This window comes from Nuphar pumila, chromosome 14, assembly GCF_984573655.1.
Source record: "Nuphar pumila chromosome 14, dmNupPumi1.hap1.1, whole genome shotgun sequence".
NCBI classification, from domain to species: Eukaryota; Viridiplantae; Streptophyta; class Magnoliopsida; order Nymphaeales; family Nymphaeaceae; genus Nuphar; species Nuphar pumila.
The window spans coordinates 80623172-80638493 of record NC_143262.1 but is presented as its reverse complement, the minus strand read 5'-3'; the positions used below and the strand labels follow the sequence as shown (position 1 = coordinate 80638493).

The 15322-nt window shown below is 33.7% G+C and overlaps 1 protein-coding gene across 1 annotated transcript; it reads left to right on the top strand.

Annotated features, from left to right (window-relative positions):
* The first annotated feature begins 1555 nt into the window (after window positions 1-1555).
* LOC149817085 (uncharacterized) lies at window positions 1556-14521 on the top strand. The gene is made up of 8 exons (XM_089987024.1): window positions 1556-2356; window positions 2446-2773; window positions 6194-6449; window positions 6874-7090; window positions 10480-10832; window positions 11327-11842; window positions 12880-14083; window positions 14195-14521. Exons 1-8 carry the CDS (start codon window positions 1556-1558, stop codon window positions 14519-14521), a joined length of 4002 nt encoding a protein of 1333 aa, XP_089843150.1.
* The last annotated feature ends 801 nt before the right edge of the window (window positions 14522-15322 follow it).

Genomic DNA, 15322 nt, shown 5'->3' with positions numbered 1-15322 from the left:
ATGATTTTTCCGATATTTTATATTACGTACTATTGCTTGTGCTTTAAAAAGTGCCAAGACTTTTATGATATTTTCCATTATGTACTATTGTTTTTATTTCAAAAAATGCCAAGGTTTTCCCAGTATTTTACACTGTATTATTGTCCCTAGCAATTCTTGTATTTACATGGCTGTGCTTTTCCTTTGACAGCACTGTTAAGGACGTTTTTGTAACTTTATAGAAACTAAAATTGTATTGTTGTACTTTTTTTGAGAACAGCGAATCTGCTATAGAAAAATAAATTGTGTTGTAAATTTACAAAATATGTAATTAATGGTGGTATCCAAGTGAGAATGCTAAAATGGAACTCTGGAATTTGATAGGAGAAGACAAATAGGTAAACATATAAGTTTTTTTTTAGATATAAGGTTTATTGGTTTATCAGTGAACTAAATCTTTTTCTTCTGTTCTGTAGGTCAAAAGAATTCCATTAGAATTTTCATCAGTGGAAGATCATCTGGGGTATTTTATATTCCCTCTGGTTGAGGATATCCGAGCTGAACTATGCTCAAACTTGGAGACCATTTCAGATTTACCTTTAGCTAAGATAACTATCAAGGCTTCCAATCAAACACCATCTAACTGCTACTATGATATTGAAATTGTCTTTTGGGAAAATGGATCAATTGTGGATGGTGAAGTCAACAATTTATTGCATGTTGGTGATCTTGTGATTCTATCAACTGTAAAACCTGAACACGTCTCTTTCTTAAATAGGTATGGAGCAGCGTATCTTTTTGCTTTGGTAACTGATGTGAACAAGTCTCTTTCAGAAGGCATGGCATTGCAGAGAAGGGTGACAGTGAAGGGCAATAAATTAATTTCTGACACTGGAAAATTTGTATTTTTGACCATTTTGATGAATATTACAACAAGTAAAAGGATATGTACTGCCCTCAACATGAAATATAATAACTTGAATTTGAAAATCCTCAGCAAAGTGCTTTGCTCAAAGTCGTTGGTAAGTCTATTCTTTATCTTTTTCTTTGTTTCCTTGCAAGGCTGATTCATTTTTTCATCTGGTTGTGGTGTATTTCCTTGTTTATAAAACCAGGACAATTTCATGCGTCTTATAGTTGTTCCAATATGAATTACTGTTTTTTGTTCTGTTATGATAGCAATTTTTTCAGGAATCTGTTCTTTTCTTTCAGGGATAAGGGGCTTGTAAGACCTGTACATGTGACCAATTTGGAGATACTTTTGCAGAAGAAGTACTGGCATCTCTAAGCCAGTATAACTTGAATGATTCACAAAGTAGTGCAATCTTGTCTGCACTTTCAGCTATAAGATGCACCCATTCACATACTGTGAAACTTATCCAGGGTCCTCCTGGAACAGGAAAGACAAATACTGTCTCTAAACTTTTGTGGACACTGCTACAACAGAACTTTAATACCCTAACGTGGCACATCTACCAATGTTGCAATTAAGGAAGTTGCATCCCGTGTCTTCAAGTTAGTCAGAGACTTGCGTAAGCACACTGAAAGTCGCTTCTCCTCCTGCTTCTTAGGAGACATGGTATTGTTTGGCAACAAGGATAGATTGATTCTTGATGGTGATCTGAGTGAGATATTTTTGGATTATAGACTAAGTGAATGCTTTGATCTACGTACAGGATGGAAGCATAGGTTAACATCAATGGTCAATTTTCTTGGTCGGTGTACGTATCAGTACCATCAGTTTTTAGAAGATGCACACTGTCAAACTAAACTACGTTTAGTGGAATTTTTGAGAATACGTTTTGACTGTATAGCTGTTCCAATTGAGGACTGTGCTGGTATTATATGGACTCATCTGCCTAGAACATGCATTACAGAACTTTATCTAGAGTACATTGATGTGCTCCTCAAATTGTTTTCTTGTTTCAGACAATCAATGTGTAGCATGGACAATGACAACCTAGAATTGGAAAGAATTTTTTCAAGTCCTATGAACATTGAAGACACCAGTATTTGTTCTATGAAGAATATTCTGGATGGTGTTTTATCTGAGGGTGCTACCTGCAAGTCACTTATGGAGATTAGAAATGCATGCCTTTGTGCCCTTCAATATCTTAGTAGAACCTTTTATCTACCCTCAAAAGATGAGAATGATTTGTTGCGTTTATGTTTGCATAATGCTTCTCTAGTTTTTTGCACAACCTCCAGTGCTGATCTGTTGCATAATTTTGAGATCAATCATTTGAGGATATTGATTATTGATGAAGCTGCCCAGGTAAAAGAATGTGAGTCAGCTATACCCTTGCAACTTAGTGGTCTGGAGCATGCTATCTTGATTGGTGATGAACGACAGTTATGTGCCACAGTTAAGAGCAAGGTTTGAGTTTCTACTATACATCCTTTTTGTTTGTTTTCTTTCAAATGGTTTTTATTGTTTACTGAATTGGTTTATTTCCTGCTTGTTAGATTTCAGACGGATGTGGTTTTGGCCGAAGTCTGTTTGAAAGGTTGTTTTTATTAGGCCATCCTAAAGATCTGCTGAATATACAGTATCGGATGCATCCATCTATCAGCATTTTCCCAAATTCTATGTTCTATGAAGGGAAGGTATTGGATGGTCCGAATGTGAAGTCTGCAGGATATATAAAGTTTAACCTTCCAGGAGGGATGTATGATTCATATACATTTATAAATGTTTCTGAGGGCCGGGAGATGAATGATGATAGAGGACATAGCTGGAAAAATCTGGTAGAGGTTGCTGTTGTAAGGCAAATTTTAAGAAGGCTTTTTAAAGGTACACAAACTTGGATTGTCACTCATTTTTTGGCAGATGCAAATATGATTATATTTTATTGAACAAACTGTTTCTCTTGCCTATTTGTTGTGTGTTTTACTGGGATGGTTTCTTCTGTAGCTGCTTTTCTTGTGTATGTTTTGTGATGGAACCTGTAATGATGTGACCTCATAATACAAGAATACAAAGCCACTAACCGGCAAAATAACATAGGCCACTAAGGGCACTTGCAAGGTCACAAAGGTGCACACAAGCACAATTCAAATAACACAAGATAGCACAAAGTATAAAAAATAATATTTTATTATTCAACGCTTAAGAGAAGCATAGCTTCATATGTGCATAGAACCCATATATACCTCAGAATACAAGAATACAAAGCCATTAACGGGCAAAATAACATAGGCCACTAAGGGCATTTACAAGGTCACAAGGTGAACACAAGCACAATTCAGATAACATAAGAGAGCACGAAATATAAAATTTTTTTTTATTAATCAATGCTTAAGAGAAGCATAGCTTCATATATATACACACAGTCGAGGAAGTAGATATGAGAGAGCTCTCAACTAGGCATTGTGCTAGTCTTTCCATGGTTGCAAGTAGCATTTCATTACTCATTTTGGTCGACCCAATAGTAACACCTTATTGTAAATGTATTGTAAATTTTTATTAAAAAATTTAAAAAAAAATCCTAAAAAATCAAGAAAAATTCAGCAAAAATTTTAAAAAATCATAGCACATTAAATAATGATGAATTGCACAAACTACATACATAAAATCACATTATGAATCATTTATGTCTATATTAAATACCACAAAAGTCATACCTTCATATTACATAAAGAGAAACATTTCACAAGAACAAGTTTTTTAATAAAACATGAATACATAATACATCAATAATCACAATCATCTTTATTATCTTCTTCTCCTTCTTCGACATCTACATCGTCCCCAAGATACATGGGATCTTCATCATCTACCTATTGTTCTCCTTCCATGTTAATCCATTGAAAGTCTTCTTCATTAAAAAGAGATTTTGTTTCTTCTTCAATCCATGCATCCAATTCATAAAAATGTTTCAAATTGACGGGATCAAATTGCTCTTTGTGCCTTCTTGCTGACAATTTTTTGTTTTTCCTAAAAAGATGACATGAAAAAATTAAAATTAGTTGAGTTTTAAATGAAAATAACAAATAAACTTTACAATTGTATTTACCTATGCCTCAGTCATAAGTTGTAGCGAACATAAATGAGGTCATTGAGTCTTTTTTGCTCCAATCAATTTCTTCTTTTGATATGGATTTGCTCGAAGATACTCCAGTTTCTCTCGCATCCACTTGCACTACATGTTTGGCTTAAAATGCGAATGACAAACACTCTCAAATTTGGAACATCACATTCAATCATAGCCCACCACATGTCTTAAAAAAACAAGAAAATGAAAAATCATTTATAAAACATTAGCATATATACAATCATACAAAACATCATATCTAAATAATAATTTAAAATTAAATTTGAAATAAACAAAATAAATTACTTGGACGCATTGTAGCACAGTTTTGCATTGCTACAGGTCTCTCCATAACATAAAATTTATTATCATAAGTTTTTATTTCCTTATGAATTGGATCTTGAATGCTATAATCAGGGTTTAACCTTTTGATGCAATTCAAAAGTCCTTTGTCGACTTCTTTGTCCATTTTAAAAGTAGGGGAGTATCTAAATGCATAGTTGGCAAATCGTGACTCAGGCTCGGATCGAACCCCTACTAGGTCATCGTGTTGACTCAATGACTTGGATGAGTCAGGACTCTAATTTTATATCCAGGCCTGATGCTGGTTATAGCATCTGCCATGGTCTGAAAATGAAAGGAATTTGTTGCATTGAAAAGAATGCATGTATCATAGAACCATCTCCCAACTGTGACATCTGCCTGCACGACTAAATATTAAGGAGTCATAGTTGTACGAATGTCAGGCTGCACTCTAGGGGTAGTTCTAGGAAGAAAAAACTCCTAATAGAGCCTCTATTTTTACCTTCTAGTCCTCCTCTCAAAGAACTCCATCTTGCTCCTCTTCTTCTTTTTGTACCTGCGGTTCTACTACTGGCACCAGCCACACCTTTTTCCTTCTATGCAAAACTTCATACTTTTGATCATATGCTAAGCACTGTATGATCATAAGTGGGGAGCTCATCTTCGTAATACACATCCTCACAAGGTTCCACATACTCCATTTCTCCTTTGTTTATCTCTCTTTTTTGTCTTTTTCCTTTGAAACCATTAAGTAATTACCAACATTGTCATTTTATGACATTCGACAATTTTCTTGACGTGCATGCGATAACATTATGATGTGTCTCGGCTAAATGATGCTTTAACTGAGTGATATCACCCGAAAAACTATTTTGTCAATAGTTGCATTTGATTATTAATCGGTTTTCACTCGTTACTTGAGTGCACCATTACCATGCCGGATCATTTGATGCCATCTTGCCACAAAACACTCAATAACAAGCAAATTATAGAAATTTTTTACCTCAACCCACTTTCTTGAGCGGAAAAATGGGTGTAAATGCACTTTTACTTGAAAAAATTGCAAAAGCCCTCTCTTTTGCGCACGATTCGGCCCCAAGTTGATCTCACAGAACTTAGGGTGTGTGAGTTTCCTTCCAAGAGCCTCTACACTTGGCCCTTAAGAGAGCTATTAAACCCTAAATGAAAAGACCTGTTTTTGAGTCTTTTTATGTGCGCCAATCCCGCATCGTATGATATGGGGTGTATCATACGATACGGGTCGATACATGGGTGTATTGTATCGTTAGACCAAAAAGTAATGATATGTATAGCCATTGGACTAGCCCAACGGCTGTTTGGGCTAGCTCCAACAGTTAGAAACAAATTTCAAAAATGCCCCAAAGGGGCCTAACCTATTACAACTTTAAGAAAATTATAAAAAAACTAAAAGAAAAACAAAAATACAAAATGCATAAGAATCTAGTTTACATACTAAGATACATATACTAATAAATATATACATATGTAATGTGTGTTCGTGTGTGTATATATATACAAACAACTACATATTTTAACAAAACCTATTTAGTATTTTATCAAATGTATTTGGTCTTGTTGGTTTTCTTGTAAATGATTAACCTCATCAGAAATCTGTTGGTTTTAATTGTAGTTTATTCTGTTCTTTGAAGTAGTATAGTCAAAATATATTTCATAATTTTTCTTACATTAGATCCATGATTCTAGAGAAATTCTCCTCTTTTTTAAATTTTCGGGAGAATGTGTAACTTCGAGTTTTTTTTCCGGTGCCTTGTTATTTAATGTTCTGTCATGTTTAACCTGTTTCTTTGTTTGAAAAGGAAGGCAAATCCCAATGATATTTCACGGTTACTTTGCAGCTTGGATTGGCAATGAAGGAAAACTAAGTATTGGTATAGTCTCACCATATACTGCACAAGTTCTTGCAATTCAGGAGAAGCTTGTTGGTGAGTATGATTTGCACAGTAATTTCACTGTGAACATCAAGACCATTGATGGGTTTCAAGGAGGTGAGAACGATGTGGTAATACTTTCAACTGTGAGATGCAATGCTGGTGCATCTATTGGGTTTCTTTCCAATCCAAATCGAGCAAATGTGGCCTTAACAAGGGCTAGGTATCTGCACTCCCTGTGTACCATTTGATGTATCTTTTGAGCAAATTGTTATTCTTCTTTATCATGCATTTTTTAAAATGGTTTAAAAAAGGACATATAGGGTAAAAATTCTTGGGAAAATTGTTATTCATGTCTATTATATCTCCTTTTTTGTCATAATGGATTGAAAGGGGAGACAATAAGAAATATGAAACAAACAGATTGGAAATGGAAAATTCTTTTGATAACATGATATTTTTGTGATTTGGAAAGTGGATGTATCTTGCGATGCTTGTAAGATGTAATTTTTTTAATTAAATATCTGGAAAAGAATCACTACATATTGAACAACATGATGCATATACTCTAACAGGACACTGTCTCCATACTCTGGTCTATGTATATACATTTATTACTACTCTCTGATTCTTCTTAACCGATGCAGGTATTGTTTATGGGTTATAGGGAATGGATCAACGTTGATTTCTAGTTGCTCCATATGGAAAAATCTGGTCCTTGATGCAAAACAGCGTGGGTGTTTCTTTAATGCTGAAGAGGACATGTATTTGGGTAGAACTATCATAGAGTGTAAGAAAGAACTTGATCAACTTGATGACTTGCTTAACAAAGACTCGGCTCTTTTTATTTATACAAGATGGAAGGTATGAGTGTGGCTAAGTTTTCATTTACATCATCACTATTAAAATACAGGGTTGTTATTATAATATTTTGTGGCCCGAAAATCATCTTACAAAGTCTCTTTCTGTTTATATTTGAAAAATAATTTATGATATCTGAGTTCAGTATTTTTGCTAAGATTTCTTTTAGTTCTCTAATTTTTTTTTCTTTTGAATATGTCCATTTTTGTTTTGAATGGAATGTTAGAAAGTTCATACCAACTAGTCATGTTGGGTTAGAATGTTGAGCAGATGCCTTTTACCAATACTCTTTCAGGTTATTGCTCTGAGAAAAAATGACTATTGAAGGAAAAAGTTGTGTACCAAGTTACCAACACATTCTTTCAGGCTCGCCCAATTAATGGATGAAAGTAGCCTTTGCATCAGAAGAAACATGAAAACTAATGTTGAATTTGCTTGGACAGGAGCTTTTCTAGAGTATTTTAAATTTTTAATAGCTTGTTATACTTCCACTATTAGTTAGTATGATTAAGTAATTGTAATGCTTGTAAAATTACTAAATAGATTCGGTATCATAAGGTCAATTTAATTTCTCGTATTTTTGAGAAAATATATCCTAAAATTTCAGTTGTCTTATCTTATTATTTTTCAGCTTTATCATCTATCCATTCACTTATTTTTCTATTATTACATCTTACCACCATGTCCAAATCAGATTTTGCATTACTAGATATAGTGAATCCTTTTATGGATCTGGTTTGGATCCTATGTTGTATATGGTTGATTTTTTATCTTATCCAAATCTAAAACTATAAAATAAATAAATTATATTTGAGTCTGAATCAAGTTGCTATCAACTCATTTGTATTTTTGCTTATGAAATAATTAAAAGCTGAATATAGCCCACTATCTAGATATTGGATTTGGATGTTCTACAATACAGAAAAACCATGCTTAAGTTGTTGAATTCTTGGTTTAGATTCTTTCTTGAAATGTTGAACTTATGAATAAAATTCAATACCGTAGGCTTGAGACCTATTGTTATTCAAAATGAAACTTTTAGATTTAAGATGAAACTTGTTATGATCAATTGATCGTTCATTTGCCATGCAATGGAGTTGGGGTGTATTATGGTAACATCAAGCTGAAGAAAGATTAGTTCTGACGGTTTCCATTCTTAATATCAATCTGCTCAATATGCCTACCATGGGTAGTGGTTAAAGAAAGAACAATCCTAGTAGTTTTCGTTATAACCATAAGACTAGATGTCTCATCATAATTGAGAGCATACTCCTGTTCAAGCAAGCAAGCTGTGTAACTTTCATATGTACCATCAAATCTATACTTAATTTTGTATGCTGATTGACTCTAACTATATTCTTATAGGTGTGTCTCTTTACGATATCTCATGTTCTGCACTCATGCAATCCAACTAGTTACTCGTTCATAGCTTCAACCCATTGTGTGTGATCCTTGGCTTCTTTGTACTCTATGGAAATGACGGAACTCTGAAACTCGTATGAAAAGGTTTCATAAATGACAAATTGTTCAATGGGATGAGTTACTCAAGTTGAGTGACATACCTGCACATTTTGAACTTCAAATGTATAATTGTATTCATTGTTATAAATATCGTATCATATCATATGATATGATTCGATGTATCGTAGTATCACTAGCCCATGAAATACGATATACCCCCTTGGATTGAAAAATGCAGTGTATCTGGCCATATCAGTCCATATCATATCGTATCTTACGATTCATGAAGTATCATAAGATGCAACTATTTTTTCACTTTTTTTATTGAAAATTTTCAATTAATTTATTTTGGATCCTTTTACTCTTTTAATGGAAAATTTTTACATAAATAAGCCTTTATTAGTCTTGTTCACTTATTTTGTATATGTTATGTGAACAAAAAAATAAAAGTTTTTTCTTAATTTATTTTGATTAGCGAAGAAAAAAAGAGAAGTACCATTATAGAAGAGCACACATTATTCAACTCTTTTGCATATTGTAATTAGTGAAACTAATTAACGAAAGACATTTTGAAACTTCTTTTTTTAATGCTTACTGCTTACTACTTAGAAATGACATTTTTTTAATTTTAATATTTATTTTCATACTCTATTGATATATGAAATGAATGCATTGTTATAACATCATGATTATAGCTATTTTATTTTATAATTGTTACATATTTATTGATGCTCAATTTATTTCATAATTAAGTTTACGTAGCATTGTAGTTTGACTACTTCAATGTGTTTTTTTTTCTCTTCGTGATCGTACTTTTGGATTTTTCATAGTTTTTTTTTAAATTTTATTTTATTTTTGTATTATGTGATTGCTATAGTTTGTTTACTTGAAACTATTTTCTTTTGTTTGTCATCTAATATGACTCTTTAATAGTAGACCTTTTGTTTTGTTAGTTGTTTGTTACAATGTCATTTCACATGTTACAGTAGTACATTTGTTTGTTTAATTGTTCATAATGCATAAATTTGTTGTTTTTTTCTATTTTATCTATGACTGTTTCTATTTTTTCTATTTTTGAAATTTTTTAAAATGGGATTTTTTCCATATCTTACGGAACATTATGACATGGTACGATACATCCATATCACTATCCCTTCCGATGCTATAATTACAATAAAATTCAATGCCAGCATCAGAAAGAAAATCTATATTAGTTATCAATAAAATTCACATAAATATTTTAACTTTTAAAGGAAAGAATAAAGTGCCGGTGCACATATATCAGTATGCGTAGTTTGGAAAGAATAAGATGCCCTTTGATTGATCTTATTAAATGAAAAATGATGAGACTTATAGACTCTACAACTTTCACAAAGAGTATAATTAAAGGCATCATGGTAAACATTCTAAGATTAGCCTTCTAAACAATGAGTCTTAAAGACCAAACCTTCCAGATTAACCAATCACTCTTGGCGATGACTAAGTCTACTATGCCATGATTTATTTGACCCACTACAGGGACCATGGACATCTGAAGCAAAAACTTCTGACATTTAATGTTGTATCTTCATTGAAGCCACTTGGAAAACATATACATTCACATGATTCTCACCTTTATTGGACACCTAATTTTTTATGAAAAAATCATGTTAGTTTATAATCTCATAGTAGTTTTTAATCTCTAACTCTTCATTGAAATATATTAAATGGAATATGTAAATGGTTTTCTGCCAACTCATGCTAGTTTGTAACTTAAAATATGTATTAATTTAAAATAAGCAGCTGCTGGAGATAAAAGTTTATTACAGATTTTATCTTTGGGACATTTTTCTTTTCTATTTTCTTAATCTTTTATTTGATGAAGTCTTCATTGTATTCCTTTTCTGACAGTAATTTTGACTGGAGTTGTTCTACAACTTTTCCTTTTACAGCTTGTGTTTAGCACTGATTTCAAGAAATCATTCACAAAATTAGCATCCCTTCAAAAGAAAAAGTTGGTCATCAATTTCTTGTTGAAACTTGCTGATGGTTGGCAATCTAAAAAGAGAAGTTTTAAGAATGTGGTTGGAAGTGCCTCAGCGCTTGTGATGCACCATAAGATCGAAGGCCTTCACCTTATATGGACGGTTGATGTCATAAGGGACTCCATTCTTGTACAAGTATTGAAGGTTTGGGATATTTTGCCTCCATCTGGTATACCAAAACTTGTCAAGCGGCTTGAGAGCATCTTTTTGATGTATACCGACATCTATACAAGTTATTGCAAGGCAAGAAACGTTGAAAGGTATGTAAATTATGCATATTGGTCTTTTTTATGCTTTAAATATTTACCGTGTGTGCATTTCGATTTTGCTTCGTTATTGTGCTTGGATAAAAAATAAACAAATCTTTTTAGCCGATAACATTCAAAGAGGTTGCATGCCGTTATTCTAAGGGAGGAATAATTCATATAAGGAGCAATGCTGGCCATCTTATTTTCAAATTTTACTGCATTTGCAGTTTGCCTATGATCATTCCTTAGATAAATTATATGTTTTTTTAACTTGAATGAGCTGAGCTCCATGTTTTCTTTTGTCTCCATGGTTGAATGGTATCTCTTACATCTATGTTTATGTAAATTCTTTTAGGAAATGGTGGTTTTTTTGTTATGATGGATTTTTATATTTTGATGCATTTTGTTATTGATTTGACATTGTTCCTATCTTTATCTGCTGTCATCTTTGTCTCTGGGTTTTTGGTTCTTTTATTGTACTTTGATCTAATTATTTGATGTTATAGAAATTATGCAGTGCCAATGACTTGGAAAGATTGCGAGAATTTCGTTCGATACAAGACTATTGCTTCAGTGGAGCCTGATGAATCAGAAGCTGGACCTTCTGAACCTGCAGTTTACATGGAGAGTTCAAAGGTTAATGAAAGTTTGCTTTTAATGAAGTTCTACTCATTATCATCCGGGATTGTTAGGCATTTGTTGACTTCGAGTGATGGGAATGAAATTGATCTTCCGTTTGAAGTCACTGACAGGGAGAGGGAGATAATTTTATTTCCAAAGAGTACTTTTATCCTTGGAAGGTCTGGTACAGGGAAGACAACTGTTCTCACCACAAAACTGATCCAGAATGAACAGCAGTATTATCTTGCTTCAGAGGGACTGTATGATCAGAAGTTGTCAAGTGGCATTACTCAAAGATCAACCGACCTAGTCCCAATGGCGCATCCGTTGAGGCAGATATTTGTCACTGTCAGCCCAAGACTCTGTTTAGCAGTGAAGAATCACATAGATCGGCTACAAGGGTTGTTTCCAAGTAGCACTTATCATGCATATTGTTTTGTCTTATGACATCCAATTACATTCGTTCAATGTGATCTAACAAATATGAAAAGTTTTTTTTTTTTTGAAATGAAAAGTGTTGAAGAGTGTAATTTTTTTTTTTGAAATGGAAAGTGTTGAAGAGTGTAGTATCATTCAATTGAAAATATCAGAAGACTATTTAGAAGTATATGTGAAATATGTGCAATGGGACGGTAGAAGAAAGGTTTGAAATGACAAATAACCCAACAAACTTAATACAGTAAATGATAAGAAAGTGAAAGATAGAGAAATCTAATATGTAGCAATCTATGTAAAAGATATGTACATGGGTATACATTTTCACATGTTCCTTCAAACTTGCAATGAGATTAATGAGAGTTTGTTGTGGATCTTCAATCTGAAAAGTCTCCCTCAATCCACATATCAATATATGGAGAACTCTAAAGGTGAAGAATATGGCAATAATGCATATGACAGTGCTACAGATTTATCTAACAGTATATAACACAAGAAACCATATGAACTAAAGTGGGAGCATGTGAGACTAATTAAAAGTGTGCACTTCATGTACAATGTTAGCATGGGTGATGACAAGATGGTAGAGCATCAAGGGTCTGAGTTATACCTCTCCAAGAACCCGATAGAATGTTCACTTTGCATATCCATTTAGTGTAAATTGAACGTGCTTTTGCAAGATTTGGACAGGTGTATGTGAAAAACTCAACACAGAAAGATAGTTTCCTCATGTTACATCAAGGTTCTAAAATTCAATGCATTGGTATACACTATAAGTAAATCACGAGTGCCATCTGTAAAAGGACAGCTGATAGATATAATTAGCTCACTACAAAAGAAAGAAGTTGAAGAAGTCGACAGAAATTATCCTTGGCATGTCAGTCATGCCTTTTGATCCAGAAAAGTATTATATACTAATTTGTGAATGGTTTGTAGGCATAGTTTATTTGTTGCCATTTATTTTACTTATCATTCTTTCTGAATTTGCTTATTCTTTATCCAGATTTGCTTTGGAAGGAAATTGTTCTGAGGTCGCTGGTCCTCTTCATATGCATGATATCAATGATAGCCTATCTGAGTTCATGGATATTCCAGATAGCTTCACAGAAGTTCAAGATGGGCATTTTCTTCTTGTTATCACGTTTCAGAAGTTCTTATTGATGTTAGACGGGACAATCCCTGACTCATACTTTGCTAAGTTCCATGATGTTAGCAAAGTTTGCTTGCCCGAACATGGAAAACCGAAGTCTCTTGCCCTATTGGCCTTTATAAAAAGAAAAGAGGTCAACTTTGACCGCTTCCATTCATTTTACTGGCCTCATTTTGATACACAGAAGACAAAGAAACTTGATTCATTAACAGTTTTTACCCAGATACTTTCTCATATTAAGGGTGGCTTTGAATCTGATATTGCGCATGATTGCAAACTAAGTCGTGATCGCTATATTATGCTTTCTAATAGCCGAGTCTCTACTTTGTGCAGCGGAGAAAGAGAAATTGTATATGACATTTTTCTTGATTATGAGAAAAGGAAACTGGTGACTGGAGATTTTGACTTATCTGATTTGATCATTGACATTCATTTGCGTTTGAAGAATCACGGCTATACCGGTAAAAAACTGGACTTTGTGTTCATTGATGAGATACAAGACCTTACAATGAGTCAGATTGCACTCTTCAAATATGTTTGCAGCAATGTTCATGATGGATTTGTTTTTGCTGGTGACACTGCACAAACCATTGCTAAGGGAGTCAATTTTAGGTTTCAAGATATTAGATCCCTGTTTTATAGGGAGTTTCTTTCAGAATTTAGTACTGGTTGCAGGGAGAAAATAAAGGATAGAGATATGAAAATGTCTGACTTATTCGTTTTAGACCAGAACTTTAGAACACATGATGATGTTCTGAAATTGGCACAGAGTGTTGTTGAATTGCTGTACGATTTCTTTCCAATGGCTGTTGATATTTTAAGCCCTGAAACAAGTCTTGTATGCGGAGAAGTTCCTGTGCTTCTCGAATCAGGAAATGATGAAGATGCCATTATGAAAATTTTTGGTGATGTAAATAATACAGGAAATTTTGAAGGTTTTGGGTCAGAACAGGTGATTTTGGTGCGTGATGATCGTGTGAAGAAGCATGTTGTTGATCATGTTGGAAATCAAGCACTTGTCTTAACTATTGTTGAATGCAAAGGTTTGGAATTTCAGGTAATGTTGGACATCCACAACCAATCTTCAGCTGAACCTTTTGTTTTGTGTCTCTGTGCATGCTGACAATTATCTTATTACATGCTTGTGAAAAATAATTTGCTCCTGCAGGATGTTCTTTTGTACAACTTTTTTACTGCATCACCATTGAGGAATCAGTGGAGAGTGATATACAAGTTTATGGAGAAGAAAAACATACTTGACATCCATCACCCAAGAGCTTTTCCAACATTTGAGGATACAAAACACCACATCCTTAGCTCAGAACTAAAGCAGTTATATGTTGCGATAACTCGTACTCGGCAAAGGCTATGGTTCTGCGAGACTAATGATGAATTTTATAAGCCAATGTTTGATTATTGGAAGCAGCTGGGCTTTGTTCAGGCAAGACAAATCGATAGCTCACTTGCGCAGAAGGAAACTTCGAGATGGCCATAAGGTGCTTTGAAAGAGCTGGGGATGTGTATGGTGCAAAAGGGGCTAAGGCCGTCTTGAAGCTACTGGTGATCATCTTCTTTGCGCTAACATCTCCACAGCTAGGAATAAGCTGATGCAAGCTGCTGAGATTTATCTAACCATAGGAAAAATGGCAGCAGCTGCTACTTGCTATATAAAGTTAGAGGAATTTAGAATTGCAGGTCAGAAGTTCTACTTCCTTTATTTATTAAAGTAGTTTGTATGTTTTTAAATTTTTTTTATATGATTCTGATACATATGGAATCATGAAGATTATTCTACTACAAGCCTTCATGTGTGTGTGTGTGTGTGAGTAGGAATCTTCAGCCTGAAATGCTTTGTATGGAAGTATTACTACATGCTCTAGAGACTTAGCATGCCTGAATGCATCTTCAATTTTGTTGTTCTTGGTACAACTTGAAGTTTTCAATCTGTACGATGAAACTAAGGCGAATAATTATTTTTATCAAGCTTCCTTAGGCATGGTATTATTTTATCTGATATTGAATAAAATATGTATATTGGATCCTTGAACCCTCTAGCCAAGACTTCTCTTCCAAACAGATCCCTGTTACAACAAAGTGTTGGTATAGCTGGGGGATGTTTTTTATGATAGAGATTTTTTAGGACAATTATATTATAACAAAAAAAGAACGAGAGAGATATCCTTCACACCTAAATGAATCATCCGAACTCTCACCTTGTGTCTTCCTGTTATTTTATATAATGATGGTATAATCTAGGTTACTAGGGCTATCTACATACTTCCGTTCTTTTAGTTGC